Here is a 23,852-nt window from a genome sequence, read left to right on the forward strand (position 1 = left end):
GTGGTCTTTCCTCCTGCTGACACTTTTACTTATTATCTATGCTTAAGGCATGGAAAGGCTTATAAACCTCATATAATTCAATTCCACCCATTAGAACCCAAGGACTAGATACACCTAATATGATAGGCATGTGTGTTTTGTGTAACAAAGTAACATACACACAGACACAGACACAGTAGGCTTTGTCCATTCATACAAAGGACTGGAGCACATAAGAAACAAGATAACTGGGAAAATGCACAAAAGCTAAATCTATAAAGTCTAAAAGTATAAGGCCAAATTGAGTATATCTTAATGCTGGTGTCTAAACTACATTAGATAGCACACTTTATGTGTAAGAAACATTTTATTGTTTGTACAAGATTGTACTCGGTCTTTTTGTTGTTGCAGCCATGAGCTCTGTTGAACTGAATTATTTGTTGCCATTGCAACTTTGCAGATCCATATTCTATTTCATCTCAACTTTCTTCTTCTACACCATTTAAATTCAGTTCCTTGCAGAAGGTTTTTTAGAATAAGCAATTTATAGTATTTCTAATTCCTTTCTACAAAGTTGTGTCTAAATTCTTTTAGGCTTTCTTTCTTTTTTCTATTATTTTTCCTGGCAATTAGTCAACAGAGAACTGAAATGTTTTGTGATGTCAAACTGAATCCAGCACATGACTGGAAATGTTTTTGTTCAGTGTTGTTTCAGTTTCAGACCTGGTTCTACATATGACTGCAACACGTTAAAATTCAGACTTTGGCAACACTACTGATCACAGGAGCCACACATGAACAGATGTTTTTCAAGAGAATGAAAGTTTTTTATTTAACATGAAAAGCAAGATGTTCACATTTATATCAACAGTTCAAAACTGTTCAGAATATGGCAATACAGTCTGTCAGCTGTGATTACACTTGTGAGTTTTAAGATGATGCAACAGTGTGTAGGTGCGTCCACACTGACTACAGCTGAACGGTCTTTCTCCTGTGTGAATGCGCTGGTGGCACTTTAAGTTGCTTGACTGACTAAAACTCTTCCCACACTGACTACAGCTAAACGGCCTCTCTCCTGTGTGTGTGCGCTGGTGGCCTTTTAAGTTACCTAACTGACTAAAGCTCTTGCCACACTGACTGCAGCTGAACGGTCTCTCTCCTGTGTGAATACGTTGGTGTACTTTTAAGTTTCCTAACTGACTAAAACTCTTCCCACACTGACTACAGCTGAATCCTCTCTCTCCTGTGTGAATGCGTTGATGGTTTTTTAGGTCCCAAGGCTGCCTAAAACATTTCCCACACTGAGGGCAAGAGAACTGTGTCTCTCCTGTGTGAATGCGCTGGTGGCATTTTAAGTGACCTAACTGACTAAAACTCTTTTCACACTGACTGCAGCTGAACGGTCTCTCACCGGTATGAATGCGCTGGTGGCATTTTAGGTGGCCTAACTGACTAAAGCTTTTCCCACACTGAATGCAGCTGAATGGTTTTTCTCCCGTGTGAACACGCTGGTGGCATTTTAAATGGACTAACTGACTAAAACACTTCCTACACTGACTGCAGGTAAATGGCCTCTCTCCTGTATGAGTGCGCAGGTGTTTTTTTAAGTCACTTGAGTGGATAAAACGTTTCCCACATTGGCTACAACTAAACTGAGTCTCCCCTGTATGGATTTGCTGGTGGCATTTTAAGTGGAATAAACGACTAAAGCTTTTCCCGCACTGACTGCAGTTGAATGGTTTCTCTCCCGTATGAACACGATGGTGAAGCTTTAATGCACTTGATTTATTAAACTTCTTTCCACATTGACTACAGATGAATGATCGCTCTCTCGTGTGAACACGCTCGTGCTTTTTCAAATCTCTTGACTGACTAAAACTCCTCAGACACTGACTGCAGCTGAATGACCTCTCATCTGTGTCACCGCACAGGTGGCATTTTAAGGAACTTAACTGACTGAACATCTGCCCACACTGACTGCAGCTGAACATGCCTGTGTGAATTTCTTTGTGTGTTTTAAGCTTGGATACCTGATTAAAACTCTTCCCACACTGAGAACACGAGTAGAGTCCTTCCTCTGTCTGAAGGCTTTGGTATGCCTTTAAGCTCTCTAAGTGATTGACAGTCTCTCCACATTTTATGCTGTGACTGTCATCCCGTGGGTCACCACTGGACTCAGCTGTGTTCTCAAACACAGACAATGGGGTAAGAATGCTGGAAGGCCCATGCTGCTGTTGTCTGTGCTGCAATGACAATCTCTCCACTTTTACTAAGCAAGGTCTCAGACATATAAACTCCCGTATGTCAGTATTTCCCATACTCTGGTTTTGCTGCGGCCCTTTCTTTTCCAAGCTCCGTTTGTGAAGTTCCAGCTGAGAGTGATTTAACTTAGCCGTTTTCTCTTCACTGTTTGTAGACTGTACATCACTTTCCTCTTTGATCCAACCATGATCGAATCCACTGACTTCTTGTTTCACGTACAGAGATCCTGTGCAGGGTGTGTTAGGATAATTAGCAGCCTCCTCCTCTTTAATGTGGACAGGTGGTAACGCTGGGTGTTGCTCATTAGGATAAGCCACCTGATGCTTGTTGCCCTGTTCTGTGCTGTTAATACCATCCAGTTCATTCAATTCCTCCTTTTTGTACTCTTGACCAATACGAGACTCTAGAACAATGTGATTTTCTGTTCCGTTCTTATGGTCCACATTGTTGACCATCTCTGAATTGTTGTGGCATCCCAGTGGATTTACACTGTGTGAAACCATTTCAGGGCCTAAATCAATCATGTGGACACGAAGCAGTTCGCCGAGGTCTTCCTCACCCTGTCTGATCCTATTCTGCTCAGTGAGGCTCTCTTTAACTTCTGCACCAGTGAGCTCTGTATTCTTACAGTGTCCCTGTTCAAAAGAAGTCTCTTCACTGGCATCAGTGAGAGCACTGGCCTCTGCAGCTCCTGGAAAAAAAGACAAACAAAAATGTCAAGATTATTAATTTTATAGTAAGTTAATTGTGGCATCTTCAGTTATAGTAGAAACAACAAAAACAAAAATGTTGCATTGCAAATTGGCAAGTCTACAACTGAAATACCGATCCCAGAAACCAGGTTACGAGAAACAGTGAGAGTAAATATTGACTGCAAGCAAACAGGCAACTGTAAAACCAATACACACAATATATAGAGTATACAACACATAGGGGCCTTTGGTTTACCTTGTGAAAGCTTATCCAGTTGAGGTTTGTGGGGCAGCCGAAGTCTATCTCAGCAGATGAAAGGCAGGACACACCCTGGACGGGACCCCAGTCCATCACAGCGCACACACATTCACACAGATACAAACAGACACACACACCAGGGACAATTTTCCCAGAAGTCAATTAGCCTACCAGTATGTTTCTGGATTGTGAAGCCCACACAAGCACCCAGGGCCCCAGAGCTGTGAGGCAGCAATGCTCACCAATGCACCAGTTTAATGAAAATTAAAAAAAAAAATAATTAACAATACCAATCTATATTTAGATTAATGCTGGGTTTAGTAAATCAGACTTGAAAGAATATTTGTTTACATTAATTAAAGCTGCCTCTCCCAGGCATAATTAAAAAGGGCTGTTTTGAGAGCCTGTATGAAAATTTAACATTTCTATCTACCATATTCCTTACGAAAATTACTGTCCAGCAAAATTCCTGTGTTTTTTTACATTTCTGAATAAAAGAAGCTTTGAGACAGGAGTGCTTATCACAATGGCAGAGTACATCAACTCCACAGCTTTGTAAAGTCTGCACTTTAAAAATTAGTACATTGCTACTACTGATGCTGCTGGTGTGGTGCAAAGGCAGGTGGGTGTCAAGGCACTGGGTTATTTCTTATAAGAAGGACTTGAAGTGGTAGCTTAGTGGTAGTGGTACATTTGTGTATCATTATTATTCTGTAATTACTGAAACAGTTACAATGAAACCTTGGGCACAATGGTAAGGGGTGGTGGGTTGTGTAGTTTTACACTTTTTACACAAAGTGAGAAATATATATATATATGAGTAATATGTTAAGTGTGACAAAATTCAAAGAAATTACAACTACCATTCTGACAAAATGTAAGAACCTAAGGACTCAATTGAAAGTGTGTGTGATATAATTATCCATATTTCCATGTTAAACTGAACATTTAGTTCAATGTCCTAATGAAATTTAGAAATTAACATTTTCTGTTCTTCACCGAACACTTTCGTGTACTAACCAGAGGACATGAAAGGCTACAAATCAGAGAAGAATCACCATAAAAAATCAGAGGTGGCATCTTTCCTTGTGGTCCCATAATTAGTACTGATTCTACCGGAAACAAAATTCAAAATGATGAATGCACCATTAACATTCTCCTCTAAGTAATGGGAAATTTAGAAAAGCCAAACCAACCTTAATTCTCCAAATTATTAGGATAATCAACGCTGGGAGCTGGACAAAAAAGTAAATAAAACAAGAGCAATTCAAACATAAAACAGTTGTAAAACCAAAGTGCAAATCAATAATATAAATAACAGACTAATTAGAGAGAGACCTGTCAATAATAACTCATCACCACCTTCTATTGTTGACTATTTCATTTTAATTTAACTGTTTCTTTAACTAAGCTTTGTTAATATATACTATTAAGCTATATTTGCAAATGAATCGCAGCTGCTGAAACGGCTTTAGTGCTGAACAGTCAGATATTTTATCAGCAGCAAAACATTTACCTCCCCAAATACATAAATTTAGCCTTGTGATGACTGTGTACTTTACCACTCAATTATCAATCATTTATTAAGCATGCACAGGTCATTGGTGTGATTAGGAGACCTGATTCAAACAACAACATGGATTTGATTTAGTTCATTTTGCGTTGTTGTTTTCTTATCATGATTCCACAAGGATCCATCAAAACGTTAGTCTTGAAGAGAGAAGACTACTTGGTAACACAAGTATTCAAAATTCCTTAAGGGACTGCAAAAAGTCAACCCAGTGCACTTAATCAGAACAAACAGTGAAGCACAAATGAGAGACAAGTGGAAAGTACACAGAGATGCATTTAAAACAAAGAACAGGAGGTACTTCTTCACACAAAGGGTTGCTGGAGTATGGAACAGGCTACCCTGCCATGTTGTTGACGCCAAAACCTTAGCTCCTTTCAAAAAGGGGCAGATGAGATTCTCAGATCAATTAGTTACTAGTATATTAACTAGATGTTAATTTGCTAGTTGAACCAAATGGCCTCCTCGCATTTCTTATGTTTTTTTTTAATTACAATAAAGGCAAATATATATAAGCAATACAATATTGCTAAAATGGACAACATGTGTAGCACAAAAAAGGGAATAAGCACCAGAATAAGATAAGATAAGATAAGATCACTTTATTAGCCATATGCAATTTCTTGCATTAGAAATTTGTCTTTTCGCATACCCCAGCTTGCTCTCCATGAGACACACAGACGGGGAGAGAAAAGCTTGGGGTCGGAGCGCAGGGTCAGCCATTTATACAGCACCCCTGGAGCAGCTGGGGTTAAGGGCCTTGCTCAGGGGCCCATCAGAGTAGGATTCCTCTGCCGGCCACAGGATTTGAACCAGCAACAGGCACAAATCCTTAGCCACAGAGCCACCACTCTGCCCCATAACTGCAAGTTTAATCAAGTACACAGGTGGAAAAGATGGTTGGTAGGATTATAGAACAAAATAGATGACCAAGACAGGCATGAGCAGAAATGTTGAAAGAGTGGTAGTTTAAAAGAAGGACATAAGCACAGAGAGGTCACAAACCAGAGGAGGCCATTTGGGCACATAGCCTGTTTGGGTGCCAATAAAAGGAGCAAGTGGGAAGACTGCAATAACAGGGTATCAAGTGCAAAGCTGAGAGGAAGAAATGCAGAGAAAAGAGATGGTGAGCTGCAGGATTTTGAATGAGCTGGAGCAGATGGAGGGGTAGTGGTGTGTAAAAGTCAATGTTGTGTGAACAGAATATGTTAACCACATCTCCAAGTCTTTTAAAGCTTGGATAGAGCAGAAAGTCCAGTAGAGCAACTCTCAGTTGTAACTAACTCTTATGCCAGACCATGTCCATTATAAGAATGCTTAGAATTCAGTCCATATTGTTTGTCTGGTAGTTAAACATTCCTTGATAGAATCCAGGGTATTAGCTCCCAACAACATGGACTCCAAGAACTCTTAATATTGCTGGTGAATACAAACAAACCCTTAAAACTAGCATTTATTTTGTGGTATAGTGCACAGGTAGAGCAAATAAGATTTATGAGCATTTCGTCTCACGGGTAAATAAAAAAAAATTAAATTGCACAAGCTTGGAAGATAAAATTTGGTCTTTTGACGCTTAACAAAAGAAAGTTCGCGAAAAGGCTTCATTTTGTATCCCAAGTAAGCTAGAGACCCTAGATCTTAAAAAATTGTCATCTCCCTTAAGATGCGTCGTACACAAAAGCACGCAAAAATTCGTTTTTTATTCTTATTGCCGTCAGCTTCTACAATAATTCAAGCAGATCATATAAGCACGGCAAGCCTTAAAACATTAAGAATGACTGAAGAGTGCTATTTACATAAATGTAAATTATTCTTTATTTACAACACACTAGCAAACATTTCTAGCAAAACTCGCCCCCTAAAAATAGCCTGCGGTGTTTTAAGTAAAAGAAATCGAGCGGTAGATAAGAATTTTAACTCGGACTGTCCTGACTCACCAGCCTCTGTTGGTCTCAGTTTTACTCCTGTAGTCCCAGGACAGACCTGGAATCCACTGTAGCCCCTGATGCCGGGATACGCCCCGGACTCTCTCTTCCATACGTCAAGTCTCAGCTTCAGGTCCCCGGTTTCTATCTCCATATGAGATATGCAATCTTGAAAAGCTTAAAAGTTTCCGAAACAATTTTACAATAAACTCAGTCTACAGTACACGGGTTCGACTTGAAATTGGATAGGACGTGCCTTTTTAACTTCGTAGGGCAACATTGGATAATAACGTGAAAACACATGATTCCCAAGATTTCTTACAGTGTTGTCTTGAGGGGACGCTGTGTATTAATAAAAAAATACAAAGTAATCAAGAACATAAGAGAAACTCCAGCTATCAGCAACACAAAGAAAAGCACACCATCTTCGGCGAGCAAAATGACGTCTACTACAGCTTACTCTTGTCGCAGAATACTGGACGTCATCACGTATGGACGCCGACGCGATCTGTGGCATCTTCAAGAAATTTCGCCACTGCCGTGACAGCGAGAGGTAACGATGGGGTAATACAAGTGTATTTTCTACTTGAATCCCTCTTGGAAGATAGTATGATACAAAGATTTAATTGTATCTTTAAGCATTTTACTAAGGGGCTTTAACGGCAGAGCAGAGGTACTAGTAATGTAGTACGTAAAGCGATTACTCAGTGATCCTGCTGGAAATATGGTTATACAGTATCTCTGGGCTATTTCGCCACCAGAAGGCAAAATAGTAAAATGCCACCTTTCAATGAAAACAAAAAAAGTTATACCAAGCGCTAATGTTTAACGTTAGTATTAAATAACATTAGAAGCTTCTGACATGTGTACAAATCATTTAAACTACTTGTTCATTCTTTATATTTACTTACGAGCTGTTTATCCAATATTTTCTTTTTGATATTCAGTCTAATCATAGCCGATGAACTCCATGCTTAGACACCATAGCTGTGACTTTATTAAAATACTTTACCTTAGCGCTGTTTTCATTTCGCCGTTTCATTTTCCTAAAATATGGAAAGCGCCTCGGCTGACAGTCTTGTGCAACTTTCCCAGGTGCATAAAAGTTAGTGCAATACTATTTTTAATTTACAAGAACAGCTTCATGGAGTAGTAAACTATCCCAATCTTAAAGATGTATTAATAGTAAATTAGTTACCCCCACACACTATGTACAGAGGTCAGTTTCAGAAACCTACCTCTATAGATTGAGAAAAATCCAGCACCTGGTTTTTCATAAAATTGTAAACTGAATGCCTACAATCCACAATCTTCAAATTAAACTTTTGAGGAACTCGATCGAGAACTACAGTATATGAAGAAAATAAGTGGCAGTGCATTTTTATAGCCAAGAATAGGAAGCTCTTCTTTACACAAAGGCTTTTGGGAGTGTGGATTCAACTACCACATCAAGTAATGTTGTTGAAACTCTTTCCCCGATTTCTTTCAATAAAATGGCTGGAAGAGATCCTTGGACTTACCTTTGGTCTCCTAAGACAAGTTTCCCTTAAGGCTTTCATTTTTTGAATTAAGGGGTAAGTTTTTCCCCCCTGTAAAAGGACATGATGTTCCACATGCATATCAGGGGAAGCAAGCTCATTTTTCTAAATAGTCAGCCAGTTATGTGACTGGTAGGTGCTGTTAAAACCATGGCTCTGCTCTTCTGCCGCGAACTGTAAAAGCCCATCAGCATGTGCACCTGAACCTACTCGTCTACATGGATTCACCCACATAGAATCCTCTTGCTTGCCTTGTAGTTCATGCTCAGTTATGGAGATAAGTCAAAATGGATTTCTGACAAAAATAGTCGAGAGAGATCTTCACCTTTTCCCTTTATTAGGTTACAATTCAAAGACCATAAATGTACAAGAAAAAAAAAACACATCAAAAGTCTTGAGTAGGTATGTATTACAATTTATTAATCAATCCATTACTACCAATTCATTTTACATGAAAAATGACAGCAGAATTGTTAGACAGAATCAGTAAATGTTTCCTTTCTTCAGAATGTTTTGAAATGTTATTCTCAAGCTGAATTGTTACTTCACTTCAATAAATTCAAGAGCAGAAAAAAAAAAAACATTGCATCTTGTATTTCAGATAGATGTGTGGTTTTCATTTGTTGGAGTGTAGAATGCTGGAAAATGGTTCAATAGATGTTTTGAGTTCATCAGTTACTATGAAGAAGGACGAAAGAAGCTTCAGCAGAGGTGTTGAGGTCATTATTTACTGTGGGGCAGCTGGAAGAGGGATTTTAGTAGGGGGTGTGGGGACGTCGTCAATTAAGATGTCACGACAGAACAATACAGATTCTTTGCCAAGGCCCAGGTTGTATTGCCAAATATATATGCTTTGACCAGGCTTGATTTCAATCTTCATTGTTTCTTCAACATCAGTGGCTTCACTCCACTGTTCTTTATCCGTGTTGACCTTCACTCCCCCATACTCGGCACCGAGCGAAAACTGATACTTGGCAAATGCCGCAGTCAGATCTCCCGACTGATAGGTAGCGCTCATTGAGATTTTCCAGTTGTGCTCGATGCTTGACATCTTCTCCCTAGTAAACCCCACCTTCTTGGTAATCTTCTTCTCCCAGTTCAGGACCGACGAAGAAGGATTGTCTATGGATTTAATGTTTTCCCACTTCCCAAAGGCTGAACCCTGAGTCACAGCCAGCCCACCTGGGAGGAAGTTGATTACATCTGGGTGGACTGATATTTCAAGGCCAGGAATGAATTCATTAAGTTCATTGACAAAATCAACCTGGACCCCCCACTTGCTGTCATCTCTCAAAAAATGGATTAAGTTGCCTGTAGCCCAGAAATACAGACCAGCTTTGCAGCCTGGATCAAGGGGGTATTCATGGCCATTGGCATCCGAGTTTAAATTGGTCGTGCGGCGGTAAATGCCTTTATCTAGGAAAATGATGAAGAAGTATCCAGAGTGAGAGAGGTAGTGATCACCTCCCTGACAGTTGGGATGCAGAGGGACAGCTGTGCGGAGGGTATCTGTGGTCATGTTGGTGACAGCCAGGAATTCATTCTTTTTAATGACATAGAAGTGATCCTTGTCAGCCAAATAGTGGTCCCCACCTTTGCAGGGCAAACTCAGACTGTGCACAGACAAGTCTTTTCCATGAATAAAATCTGGGCATTTCATATAACAGCCAAGATCAGAACGGACAATGTAAACTAATGTTGAATCCCCACAGATGTCAACCCCTTGGGCCTTCTTCTTTGGAACTATTCTGTCCATTTTCTTCTGCACTGCAATAAAATGACACTTGATTAAAAAAAAAAGCTAGCTCATTGAATATACTCACAGGATTTTCTCTCATACATATTGCTCGGATTAATTAGTTGTCATCATATTACATGGCAATAGAGTACAGGAATTCTAACAGATCACATTAGTAAATCAAAGTACATTAGGTTTCATTAAATTGAGCTTTTGATCAAATATGGTGCAATTCAACAACAAATGTTTGAGCTAAATATTAAGGAACAAAGTTGGAGAAACAAGAACTGAATAAAAATTCAGGCTACTAATTGGAATAAGATTGTGTCCAGAAATAGACAAATAAGGGAGTGAAAAGCTTGATAGTGGCATGTGTGACAGCAGCATAAAAATGCTTAACTTCAACTCAGAGAGCCTCTTATCTTTAAGGTACGAAGATTGTACTCCTATTTCAATAGAACCAAAACCATTAAGTCTGCCTTCATGGGGATGGCTCAGGAAACAAGGTGTCCCTAATACAGTACAAAAGGCCACACAGTAAACGGTAAAAGGAGAGAACTAGAAGGCGGCTAGAGAAGACAGAACTGTAAGCAGGCTACTTCTTTGTCATACCACACTTCAGAACACATCCAGATAACATGAGCACTGAAGAGACTCACTTTAGGATTTAGGAAACTTCAGAACTGTAAACAGTTTGATTTTCGCGGTAACCACCAAGCTACAGACATTTCTTGCTGGTTTAACAATGTGCTATTTTAATATAGTCAAAGAGGTTTCCCTTTGTTTAACATCTGTATAGGGCTTGATTTAAAACAAGTGTTAACAGATCTTGTAAATATCTGCATAAAATAGGAGTAGATGCTGTATATTTGTTAGAGAACTTGAAAAAATTACTCTATTACTTCGCTGTGCTAGAGAAGAATGCCTGTTACTGTTCTGCTCAGTATTCCCTGATAAACAGAGAGCATACTATACGGTTTAATAATTGTTAATATACAATTTGCTGGTGTCAGGAACAGCATATTACACACATTATTCACATCCCCTGGCTTCTTACAATATGGAACAGGTGTCCTGGTTTGGACCAACATCAAGACCAACGGCTGCACATACTATGCCTCTGAAATTGTGATGAGTTGTTCTTGACTACTTTGTGGGATAGTATGCTAGTTTCTTGCTGAACTTATGTGATAGTCATGGTTCAGCACGGGGTCGTGCCCCCTGCCACCCGTTCCTGCCCCCACACCTGGGGCGCGAACCCGGGTCTCCGGTGTAACGCAACAGGGCACTAACCGCGTGAGCTAAAGGAGACCTCCCTCAGCCCAGGCAGCCGAGGACCCTGCTACGCGCAGCGAGGGTGCCGACGTCACCACACTAGCTCCGCTACACTTACAGTACTTTAAATGGATGTGCAATAGAAGTGGGAATATCTCCCACATGGAATAGTTAGACGTGTCGAATGAATGCCTGGGGTGTTCTGAACATGAGAATCCGCTTATTTGACAAGAATCCTTCAGGAACAGAGATGTATCCTCAGGGTTTAGGGTATTGCATAAATCATTGTCATACCCAAGTCAAATAAGCCAAACTCTGACTATAAATTTATGAATACATGTTTTGCTAAACTTAATACAAGTCAATCCTTTTGGTTTTAGAAATATAATCTCATTGTTTAACTTGATGCATTGAAACCGCACAAACTTTAAAAACAGACTTGCTTTGCAGATACCAAAAAAAGCTAATTGAAAATTTTCAGAACTATAAGCCCAATAGTCCTTACCCAAATCCTAAAGTTTGCCTCTCAGAAACATAAAAGCATGTTATCAGATTCAAAGCAGCACAATGTCTATGGAAAAAACTATATTCCTGCATCTACAAAAATCTATACATTTAGCTGCAACTCCTTCGATAGGACACATTTTTTTGAAAATCACTTTTAGAAGAGTTAAAAGAACAAAGAAGATGAGGTAAATTGTCCCCCATTTAGCTTGTCTAGCAGGTTAGGAGCTAAGCTAAAAATTTCAGCCAGACATTTCTTAAGACCCCACAGTCTTAGCCTCAACCACCATATCAATTGTTAATAAAGATCAGGAGAAGCAACAGGTAGAAATGGATCCTTCACCACAACCATTTACATCTGCCCAACCTGAAGCTGTGCTTCTTAAGGTGCCACATTACCACCCTTAGATTCAACCTTTTATAAAGGACCATGAGCAAAGCTTTCTGGAAAACTAGATGTATAATATTTCATGCTATCATGTTGTGTTCTATCCTTTTTGCTTGTTTTAAGTATTCTAGCAAGTTAAACAAACCCTCTTTTCTGAATCCAAGGTGTCCTACTTATTCTTTTAATTTAGTTCTACCCATCATCTGGGCAATTCTATTATCCATGTCCAGGTAACAACAGGTGGTGGATCATTCCCCACAGCCTTCTGAGGAATGTAGATCAGATGAAATCCACCATTTTGCCTGACCTTCCAGCCCTCCTACAATACACATTTATGTTTTTCCAATCATGTAATGCTTCATCAACATGAATCACTGCAGCTAAACATTATAGGCATGTTCCATATTGACAGTGGAACCCATGGAAGGAGAGAAATGACAGTAAAGCTTCTAGGAAACATAGGCACAATTAAACAATTACAATTTGTATAGCAATTTTAGTCTTATTTAAAAGTCTAATAGTGAAATGCAGCATTTGTAGTTTTGTATAGAAACTGTCAACAGGATACCTCAATCGCAGCTGCAAGATCAGACAATAAGTACATTTGGGCATTTTAAACTTAATGTAGTTCCCATGGTACAATCTATGTCTGAAGAGTGAGATCAGATCTAGTTTAACATCCCGTTACAGACTAAATTAAGTGCACCACAAGGAAAAGCTATTCTCCGCGTCTAAAATCGTATTCGTCTTTGTCCTCATGTCTGTTAGTTTTTATAAATACAATTAAAAGAATACTCACACGAGACTGGGGTGTGTTCTACGATGAGCGCTGACTTGTTCACAACACGATTCAGCAGCCATCCGAAAGGGGGGATATATAGAGAAAAAAAGGGGCGGGTCGCTGGTCCAGTTACACCTATTAACAATTGACCAAAGTGACACTCCTGAGAATTCCTGAAATGTCTTCGGCTGTCACTTTTGTTTCTCTTACGATTCAGTGCTTTTCATATTGTGATTTTCAAGTAAAAAAAAAGAGTTTTGTTTTAGATATATATTTGTATTTTCATGTAATACCTATTTCGTTGTGTAAGCCAACTCCTTTTTCCACCAGGCTCCCGATCTAGTTCTCAATCTCATTAATTAAAAAACCCTGTTTAGTTGTTTTTTCGAACCGCTGTATCGTTGTTCCGTCATTAGAGCCTCAATCTCCATGCGAGCGTCGTTAGAGCCATTAGAGCCTCGCATCTCCCTAAACGAGTTTTTCTTTTGCTACTCTGCTTCCTCCTGCGCTGCGAAACACTAGTTCACTTTTTTTCCCTTTTCACTTTTTCCATTTTTTCTCTCCCTTTTTAACCATTCTTTCTCCGTTGGCTCGCCAGTGTCCTTATTTTTTTTAAGACACTTTCATAACGAACTGTCCAGTATCCAGTCTATATCGTTCCCTCTCGAATCTCCTGATCCCGATTATCTTCGCCGTTTCCTTTTCATCTTAAACAGCGCTCCACTTCGCCACCAGTCATCACGCTGCAGCATATTTTTTAAAAATAAATTGATTGTGAACATTGCAGTGTCCTGGGAGAATAAAATAAACAAATAAGCAAATATCTTCGATTTTGTTTTCAGTTTCCTCTCCATTTTGTTTTTAAGTTTAATAAAGTTTTTAACAGTTACAACCGGCTTTCTCATCTGATGAGATCTGGGACCAGAACAGAAATGCAAAGAGCTTCGGACTTAATGTTGGGTTATAACACAGTGTAATTAGTTGTGTTAAGCCTGTTTTTGATCAATGGTATGAGTCAGCTCCGAAAATGTGCACTCTAGTACCTTCACTACTATACAGTACTAATATGTCAGTACATAGGTCAGTCATAGCCTCCTAATGATCGCCACTGAATTGGCTTCATCACTCTGTTCTCCTCCCTGATAGCTGGTGTGTGGTGAGTTTACTGCTGCACTACCACTACTTCATCCAGGTAGGGCTACACATTGGTGCTGGTGGAGGGGAGTCCCCATTACCTGTAAAGAGCTTTGAGTGGAGTGTCCAGAAAAGTGCTATATAAATGTAAGGAATAATCATGTATTATTATTAATAATAATAATATAATAATACACTTTTAAGATTTTATTGCTCTTGTAACTCTGCTGTGGAAGAACAGTGTTTTGCCTCCTTTAAATTTGGAAAAATAGTCTGAAAGGTATTAGTCAAGAAAATAACAGATTGTGAATTTGTTCGCATTTAAATAATACTTCAAAACCATCTTGCCTGGTAAAAGCAAAGCCTATCAGTAGGATTTCAAGGGACTGAAAGGGGTGAGTTGATAGTGTCCAGCCATTACATTAGCCCCGAGAGATGTCAACCACCATGCTACAGTATGTAATCTGTTCCAGAAACCCACATCTCTTTGTTAAAAGAAGTGTTAACATCCATCCTAAACTACATAAAATTAAAATTCCCATTTAGTTTCCAATTGTGTTTCACCATACATTCTTCCTCAGAGGCCTTGAAAGGGTCTTGTTTGATTATATTTTATCACCTTTGAACTTCAAATAACCCTGCCTTGAAACCCCACATTTCTCACACAGAATTGCCCAAGGTTTTTGCAAATAGTACCATCAATGAGGTGATAATGCTGCTGTTTGAAAGACACATTTGTTTTTAAACTGGTTTTGAATAATTTTAAACCCTGCATAAAGAGTTTGTTTTAAGGCATTTAAGCCTCAAATAATCACACCTCGAAACTTCATTATTCTCCCATATGATTGCCTTAGGTGCAAACACACCACATTTTATTCAAATAGTACAGTCAACAATGCAATAATACTGTACCTCCGTGACCTTTCAAATTCAAATACTCCATCTTAGCACTATCAAGAGTCAACAAACCAAAGTGTTTTGCAGATAATAATGAATGGCTTCAATTATTTTTTCCAAAACTGAAAACCTGTTCCATTTGATTTGGTAATAATTATTTTACCATTTGCTCCATTCATTAAAGAGAACTTTAGCTATGTGCATGCTCTCTCTTTCAATGCATAGTAAATAATGCAAAGCTTTAATAACAAATTGCTACTTAAGTCTGTTATACGTGCAGAAAAGCCACATTCTAATGACAAATCTACAGTATATATTATTGTATGAATATAAAACAATAAGGCTACACAATAGACTCAGAAAACAAGCTGTACAAAAAACTAAAATAACAGAACTTGAAGGTATAGTAAAAGTTAATAATTGTAATAAATATTAAATATAAAATATAAATAAATCCCAACTTCCGTAAGTATCCAAGGGCATAGAGAGACAGAGGCAGAGTCTTCATGTCCAAGCAAGAGGTCTCTTTGATCTGAGCTCTTAAGTACATATAGAAGGTGGGATTGATAAAAGCACAACTCTTTTTTAAAGTAGGTTTGCAAAATCCTAAAATATATACAGTACTGTACATCATCATGTACAATAATTTTAAGGAATGGAATTAAAATGAGGACAAAAGCAGGGCTGAAGGTGACAAACATCTCCTGTTCTTCAGACATGAACTAGCAATGCTCTCCCATTTGCCCAAAGGAGCTTTTCTTTGTTTTATAGTACCTGAAAGTCAAGTTCTAACATGGTCTGTTTAACATTCACACATTCACCTTATTCTAGGCCAATTCCCACGACTTTAAACAAGCAACATCATTCTCAATTTACCTTGGCTGATTGCAGTGGGACATTGCCTCCAAGCATGCACACCCTCTAATTAAACAAAACTTAGCTTCATGTACCACAGGCAAATCTCTAACACAAATATAAAATAATATACAGTGCTCTTTCTTGTTGTCAATCACCTGCAGAAGCTCTACGTCCTTTTTTTCTAAGGTGATAGATGTCTTCAAGTTTTGCAACACAGTACAGTACATCAATAAGATCTTGTTTAGATATGTTCAGCTCAGGTCACCATATTACAAAGCGGATAAAAATGTTCAACGTTAAAAAAACAGACTCCTGTTCTCAAGGTATTGTCTTCTACAGACAGGTTAGAGGATGTCTGAAACATGTTTTCCAGCTCTTTGAAGTTTACGTTCTGGACTGCTTCAAAAAGCAGCTGGACAACACTTTCCTGATCTACCATCTTTTCTTTCTAACAAACTGACAAATGAGCAAGATGGGCTGAGTGTCCTGACGGTTTTTCTGAGGATGAAGTTCTACCTCTAAATAATTTATATCATATACAGTGTATATATATATAAATCTGCATTATTTATGAACATAACACTTTGTTTTGTCTCAGTAATTTATAGCAGCACACTTGTAATCCATGTGGTCAATAGGTTTGCATAAGCTGCCTTGGGAGGACATTCATTTCTTGAAATGGGGTATTATGTTATAATGTTGCCTGCATTTTCAAAGACGTTTGAGTTGCTGTTAACATATTTATATGATAAATATCTTTTAGTAAAAAATCTCACCGGCAAAACCAACAGAATGGTGAAAGTCTTCTAAAGTGGATTACACAAGACATTTACTTCATGAACTGTACAGTGACCTATAAATCACCTAAGAGCCTGATTAAGCAGCTCTTTAAATAATCGCCAACTGTGTAACTGAAAAAAGAGAAACAAGACAGGATCTGAATTTGAGAAGCCAGCTCCAGAGTCACAACCTCCTCAGAAACTGGACTGTGTATTAATAAACCAGTTGCCATTTTTCACAGTTAAAATGTTCCAAGTCTTGAGATATTGGCGTCCTTAATTGTACATTTAGAGATGCGTGTCATTTAAACTTAAATTTAAATTAAACTTAAAATTTAAACTTATGAAGGGTGTTATGTCATTTAAGGCTCACTCTCAACTCAAAATGTTAATCTGCATTAACAACAGTTAAACTTGGTGGCTCTGAGACTGAAAGATCAGTTAAGGATGTTTTGGCTTGACCTGAGACTTATGAAATTCAATACTAAAGATCTGAGCCTTTTTAATGGGTTTGTTCTTGGGCTATGTGTGTTGTTTATAATTATTCTGCTGCGATCCTTTACTTTGTAGTGTACAGTAGTTATCAGTCACGTAATCCCAGCACTGTTAGTGCTGATATTTCCTCTTTGAGCAGTACAATACTGCTCCCATCAGGCCCTGGTCTGCCAGTGCTACAGATTCCGCACAGGATTACAGATGGTTCTATTAAATAATGAAAGTGTAGCAAAATAAGCGACTCCAAAGTTCATATCTAAGTATTTATTATGTCAAAGCCAATTATGTAATACATCATTTGTCACGGATGTCGGTAGGGATGAACCGTGGTGAGGCAGGAGAGCGGAAAAAGACCCATATGCGTAGTGGTGGAACAGGGGATTAGCCCAGGCTCAGCAGTTAATTAATTTTAATTGCTTACACTTATATAGCACTTTTCTGGACACTCCACTCAAAGCGCTTTACAGGTAATGGGGACTCCCCTCCACCACCAATGTGCAGCCCCCACCTGGATGATGCGACTGGATGATGGGGACTATATCAGTATAGTGATAGTGTCCCCATCACTATACTGGGGCATTAGGACGCACATGGACCGCAGGGTGAGCACCCCCTGCTGGCCCCACTAACACCTCTTCCAGCAGCAACCTTAGTTTTTCCCAGGAGGTCTCCCATCCAGGTACTGACCAGGCTCACACCTGCTTAACTTCAGGGGGTTGCCAGTTGTGAGTTGCAGGGTGATATGGCTGCAGTTCAGGAGTCATATAGAAACCTATGCCCTCAGGCAGCGGACGTAGGGCGATTTGGATGCTAGGCGGGCCTCAGGACAACCGAACGTCAATGCTGAACGAAAGTGAATCCGTGACCTGGAAATATATAGCCCCAGAGAGAGAGACAGGAGGGAGAGCAAAGCACAGGAAACTAGGGACAGGACAGAGTAGGAGCGCCCTCTGGCTGCAGAGGGCGTGACATCATTAACATGAATGTGTGAAACAATGAGTGACTCCAGAATGCAAACAAGAGATTAAATCAGTGTCCTTTCCTGTACCTGGATACAGAATTCACTAGAGTTCATGCAAGGCAGAGATACCAACATCAAGCATATTGTTCAAATAACTTCAGTCATATAGATTAGATCTCTCCTCCATTTGTTTATTAGGAGCTTCTCACTAATTTCTCTCTCATTAGCTCTTAACAGGTGTTAATTTTATGATGAACATACAGATGGTAAAGGCAATGTATCATGCACTTACAAAAAAAGGTATTTTTTTCTTACTGAGTAATTAGATATCAGCTGACACATCAGAATAAGGGAAGTTCTGAACCTCAGATATTGGAGAGCAAGCTGGGGTATGCGAAAAGACAAATTCCTAATGCAAGAAATTGTATAGGGCTAATATAGTGATGTTATGTTATGTTATGTCGTGTTATGTTATGTTATGATACTAATTACAAACTGGGACTGAAAGGAATTTCCTACAATGACAGGCTAAAATAACCTGCTCTGCTTATCTTGAAAACAGAGCTCTAGGGGGTTATGATCCGAAGTCCTGCGTTTTCAAGGTGCGAGTATTCACAGTCCTCAGAGACACTGACAAAGTCAACCAGCTGGACCTCATACTCAGCAGTGAAACAGAACTCGTGACCCCAAGGGGAAACTACATGGAATTGCGGTTAAAACCAAGAACAGTAGACATACAGTAGGGTTGGGGGGGTCTGAAACGAGCTGTTTGTTCAAACCAGTACGTGCTTCTTTCATGAAAAATAGGACAAGATTCTTGTCTTAATCAGCTACTAAGCAAATCCCCTTTTCAAATCAGGCTCCCGATCTTAGTTTCGCGTTTTTCCTCCTTTACTCTTTGAACTTTATTTTTTCAATTTTTTTGTTATCCATTCTTTCTAGTTTGGCTCGCCAGTTCCCCCCCTCTTTAATTTTGAAACTGGGAGCCTCGCCTTTTTTAGACAGTTCTGTCCGGTTTCCTGCCTGCATTATATCTAATTGAATCTCCTGATCCCGACATCTATCTCCGTTTCCTTATCTAAAAAGGCGCGCTGAAAACTGCACTTGGGCTTCGACCAACCATCACGCTGCTGCACGGTTTTCCGCCTAGTGCAGCATAACAGTTCTACGTTTTAATATCTGGTACTGACTCCCTTCATCTTAATCAGGTTATAGTCAGTGCTGTGACTTTCACTGCGAACATAACTTGCACTTGCAAACTGATACTGAAAATAAAGACAGCCCCTGCAATGAATCCACCACCACCACAGTCAGAATAACCAATTATGTGCGCAGCATACCAGTGAAATTGGGAGACAACAGGGTGCTGTCTCATAAGAGGCAGATGGAGAGAGTTCAAGAGCTGGAATTGTTCCAGCACAGGGAGAGGAAGAGATTTGCCACTATACAGAAAGACTGAGTGAATGCGGAATTCTGTATTTCTGGTGTTCATTTTGTTTTGTCATGAGGTGCCTTTTTGCCAGATTATGTTTCCTAGTAAAAACACTAAAACATACTAATTGCAAATTAGGTGCTGTTTTTCACTTAACATCTTAAATGCTGAGTGTCTGGTCCCATCACTCCTCTCAGACAATTAACAGGTGGTGCTACAGTACTTTAGTAACCCGTTTTGACATTTTGATGTGCTCGGCCATTGTTAAAATAAATATATATTGCATAATAAAATATTATACTGTTATAATGGGTGTTTACAAAATAAAGAATATCAGAAAGAGCCAAGCAGAAAAATCAATAATTGAGTTCTTTGTTCTTTGGCACAGCATTGGTGAAAAGAGTAATAATATAGACACACGGGGTTAAACAAACATTAATTAACAATGACAACACACACTAAACTACTCACATTACATGAACATACAAATTACACAATTTACAAATGTACAGACAAGGTGACCAAGAGGCCTACCTCCTGACCACCCAGAGAAAAAAACAGATTGTTACTAAGGATTCAACTCTTATATAACGCAAAGTCCAAAAGAAGAGAAAGCTGCCTTCTAAACCAAAGAGAAAATGGCCTGTGGTTAAATCTCTCTTGCTATAAACCCATCTCCCTATTCTAAAATTGACAGACTAAGAGGCCATGTTTAACTGAGAGATTATTTACACAGGCACAACAGAACTGCAAGCTCTCTTAACAAGATTCAAATACTGAACTCCAGTCTGGTCTTTCTGGATGATCTGGACAAGGAACTCTTGTCTTCTGTCCTTCTGTCCTTCTGTCATTCTGTCTTCTATCCCTCTGTCCTTCCTCCCTTCTGTCTTCCGTCCCTCCATCCCTCTGTCCCTTGTCCCTTGTCCCTTGTCCCTTGTCGCCCTCCTGTTGCCCTCCTGTTGCTTTCTCCTCTCTTTCACTCCCTTCTGTATGCCTGTTTTATGCTGTGTTCATGGACTGCTGATTGACACTTAATTGATTAATTTACCCAGAACTTCATTAACTAAGGTAAAGTAAAATAAACTTACGATTGCTTTGATCTGCTTTGATCACTGAATCTTTGACCCCTACATCTCCAACATCTCCTTGCTTTGAAGCTCCCAAGAATTGGGAATGTTGACACAGGCCAGGTGTTACCCATTGTAACGAGATTCTTAAAGACGCTTCAATAATCCCAGTAGTTGTAACAACATGATACTCATGGAAATTCAAGGAACTCAATGAGTCAGACAAAGGCTAGCATTGGCAAGTGAGGGCAAGGTGTAGGGTAAGGTGATCACATATCTGGAGTTAAAATTTCTTTTGACATCTGGAAGAATGCATAACCACTAGAAAAACAAACATGTTAAGTCATTATTATGAGGATTACTTCCTTGTTCCACTGAATACGTGTGTAGGAGTGAAACAATGCAGGTTGGCAAAGAGACATTTCTCAGGGAAAAATGTCATTTGATACAAAAACAGTTGCGTACTGTATGTCTAAAAGATAAATCATGAATGGTCACACAAAAAAAGTAATTGCAATTTTTTTTAGAGTACTGTATGTCTTGTGAAATCTTAATATACACTAATTTATTTTCAGTGACAACCTGCTGTCGCTAATCCTAGTATTCACTAAATAATAATAATTATAAATAATAATAATCATTGACTTTAGGAGAGTCTGTGCTGATCGTTCCCCACTGCACATCAACAGCTCCCCTGTGAAGACAGAAGCACCATGTTACTTGGTGTAACATTACAGATGACGTCACTTGGTCCCTCAATACCATCCCCTAGCCAAGAAAGCACAGCAGCATCTCTATTCCCTGTGGCGCCTGAGGAGGGCAAACCTTCCCCCGCCCATTCTTACCAATCTCTACAGAAACACAACTGAGAGCACCTTGACCAGCTGGATCACTGTTTGGTTTGGGTATTACAACACTTCAGACCACAAGACCCTGCAACGAATTGTGGAAACAGCTGAAAACATCATTGGAGCCTCCCTCCCTTCCATTTCTGCTATCTATGACAAACACTGCATACACAGGGCCTCCAATATAGCACTGTAGATGACCCCTCCCACCCCTCCCATAAACTCATTGCCCTCCTAATATCAGGGAAAAGATATCGCTGTGTACGGGCTAGCTCCACTAGATTCCGTAACAGCTTCTTCCCACAGGCTGTCAGGCTCCTCGACACCCTGGAATCTACTTGCACCCACCCCAATTCCAGAAACAGGGTTTGAATCCCCCCAGTGTGTTGTGTATATTGTATTATGTATTTGCCTTTGTAATTTGCACTATTTGCACTTTGCTTTATGTGCATCCTGTCTACAATGTCTATGTCAGTGTCCTGTCTGTATTTGCACCGTGGACCAGGTGGAACGATATTTTGTTCCACTGTATACTTGTATATGGCTGGAATGACAAATAAACATGAACTTGAACTTGAAAATACAGTACCACCTGCAAATATAATTATATTAACTGAACAGCGTGCAGATCTAGATTGAGTAACAGGCTGGGAACTCGTGGGAATGTTGGTGTTGCCAGGGGCATAACTAGAACAATACAGACCTGAAACAGGTTTTAAAACGTCAAATGAAATAAACTAGTAGCAACAGGGAACAAACTGTAACATGTCATTCACTACAAGTTTAACTCAATAGCAATGAAATAACTACAGTAAAGAACATTAAAACAAAACACAAATGTCATAAGGACATTTTAAAACAGAAAGAACTGGAACAGTTTTTATACTTAAAAATCATCCATAACACAAAACTGTAGTTCAGCACATTACAAGCACAAATAAATATTAGACGAAATAACATAATAAAATAGTTTGTTAAGACATGACAAAAGTACCAGAAGTGAACGTATATTGTAATCTTTACATTTTTCAGTCCAATTGTTAGTTGTATTTTCCAACCAGGCTCCATGAATTTGGCCTCAAGAAAGGCCAAATCACTACAGCTCACAGACCACTGGCCTGCCCAGAACATGAGTAGGCTGTTTTTTTCAGTAATATTGGGTTACTCAGAGTAATGCTGTTCTTGCCCAAATCAGTGACTGTTGTCTCCCGTCAGCACTGTGACGTGAACTTGCAGCTTTCAAATCTTGCAGCTGGAATTCGAAGAGATGGCAGTATGGATGATATTATCTGAAGACGAGACAAATTAAGTGTCCTGTCTGTGTTCCAGGTATAGTGAAGGATAGGGTTCAGGGCTGAAATACTGGGTCTCCGTTACCCTCCAGTTCTTATCTGGAGAGGCTGAGTGACCCTCAGTGCTGTCTGTATCACAAATCTAAACAGAAGAATAGAGTACGAGGGACAGTCTGTCTGAGATGCTGGCAGATGAAGTACAGCATGCTATGGAAAGCATGATATTTGTGTTAAGTGGCCCAGAATTTCTTTCACTGCTGTTACAAACTGAAAAAAATGTATCAGCGCTGGAAGCAGTTGCACATTCTTGGGGAGGTACATTAACACTCTGCAATAAGGAAAAACTGTCCATGCTGTTGCAGACTGTCACTAAACTTGCTGCGCAGATTTCAGAGTCCATATTGCTGATCCAATTTGTCAGCACAGGGCCCCTGGGACATTAGCACCGTCAGCATTGCTGGCTTTAGGAAGGCTACTGTCTACTGGAGCTTTGTAGTTGCTTGTACATTGTACATTGTGGGAGCCGGGAGATGAAGGAAACTGGTCTGTTGCTGAGGAGCCAGTGTCTGTGTGGTGGTCTCAGCCCTGGGCAGTGGGTTGCTGAGTGAGGACTGTCCTGTCGATTGTCCTGAATTCCGAATACTGTCAGGACTGTGTTTCTACTGTTTTAACCATATACGAAAAGTGTAATTCTTTTGTTTGCAGATAATACCAAATTAGGAGAATCAGCCAACACTGCAGAAGCAGCAAATGAAGTTAAAAAAAGATTCAAAGAGCATTCAAGACTTTACAAACATCTAGCAGATGACATTTAGAGTAATCAAGTGCAGGGTTCTTCCTTCAGATAGTAGAAACACATAAAGTACTGTAAATACAATTGTGTAACCCAATAGTTAGGCCTTATTTATAATTTGTGTACAATTTTGGTCACCATGTTACAAAAAAATGTGGCTCTGGAATCAGTGCAGAAAAGAATTATTAGATACATTTTAGGATTTCAAGGAATGTCCTATTCTGACAGGCTCTGGGAACTTAGTCTTTTTAGTTTTGAACTGAGGAGGCAATAAGGGGACTTGATAACAGTGCTCAAATTCCCCAAAGACATGAACAATTCCCCAAAGTCAATGCAGTGGAATTCTTCAAAATGAACAGTGCAACACAAACCCACATGTGGAAAC

The 23,852-nt window shown here is 39.4% G+C and overlaps 2 protein-coding genes across 4 annotated transcripts; both read right to left on the reverse strand.

Annotated features, from left to right (window-relative positions):
- Nucleotides 1-784: 784 nt before the first annotated feature.
- On the reverse strand, nt 785-7,122 carry LOC148835896 (uncharacterized). Of its 3 annotated transcripts, none has more exons than XM_088914421.1 (3): nt 6,700-6,775; nt 4,389-4,427; nt 785-2,932 (listed from the first exon to the last, which is right to left on the reverse strand). In XM_088914421.1, exon 3 carries the CDS (start codon nt 2,763-2,765, stop codon nt 885-887), a length of 1,881 nt encoding a protein of 626 aa, XP_088770547.1. In that variant the 5' UTR covers nt 2,766-2,932; nt 4,389-4,427; nt 6,700-6,775; the 3' UTR covers nt 785-884. The 3 variants fall into 3 exon arrangements, with proteins under 3 accessions (XP_088770547.1, XP_088770546.1, XP_088770545.1); XM_088914420.1 differs by having other exon boundaries at nt 3,190-4,427; XM_088914419.1 differs by lacking the exon at nt 4,389-4,427 and having other exon boundaries at nt 6,700-7,122.
- A 1,505-nt stretch (nt 7,123-8,627) lies between these two features.
- LOC148835897 (uncharacterized) lies at nt 8,628-20,713 on the reverse strand. Its single transcript, XM_088914989.1, has 3 exons — nt 20,556-20,713; nt 12,930-13,046; nt 8,628-9,992 (listed from the first exon to the last, which is right to left on the reverse strand). Exon 3 carries the CDS (start codon nt 9,979-9,981, stop codon nt 8,953-8,955), a length of 1,029 nt encoding a protein of 342 aa, XP_088771115.1. The 5' UTR covers nt 9,982-9,992; nt 12,930-13,046; nt 20,556-20,713; the 3' UTR covers nt 8,628-8,952.
- Nucleotides 20,714-23,852: the final 3,139 nt, after the last annotated feature.

The sequence above is a fragment of the Atractosteus spatula genome, chromosome 4, assembly GCF_055471065.1.
Source record: "Atractosteus spatula isolate fAtrSpa1 chromosome 4, fAtrSpa1.hap1, whole genome shotgun sequence".
NCBI classification, from domain to species: Eukaryota; Metazoa; Chordata; class Actinopteri; order Semionotiformes; family Lepisosteidae; genus Atractosteus; species Atractosteus spatula.

Excerpts from the sequence above, each read along its gene's own strand:
- LOC148835896 (XM_088914419.1), bottom strand. The coding sequence starts at position 6,841 with ATGGAGATAGAAACCGGGGACCTGAAGCTGAGACTTGACGTATGGAAG. Across the intron at positions 2,933-6,699 it reads ACTGAGACCAACAGAGGCTG|GAGCTGCAGAGGCCAGTGCT; the intron begins GTGAGTCAGGAC and ends CTTTTTTTCCAG.
- LOC148835897 (XM_088914989.1), bottom strand. The coding sequence starts at position 9,981 with ATGGACAGAATAGTTCCAAAGAAGAAGGCCCAAGGGGTTGACATCTGT.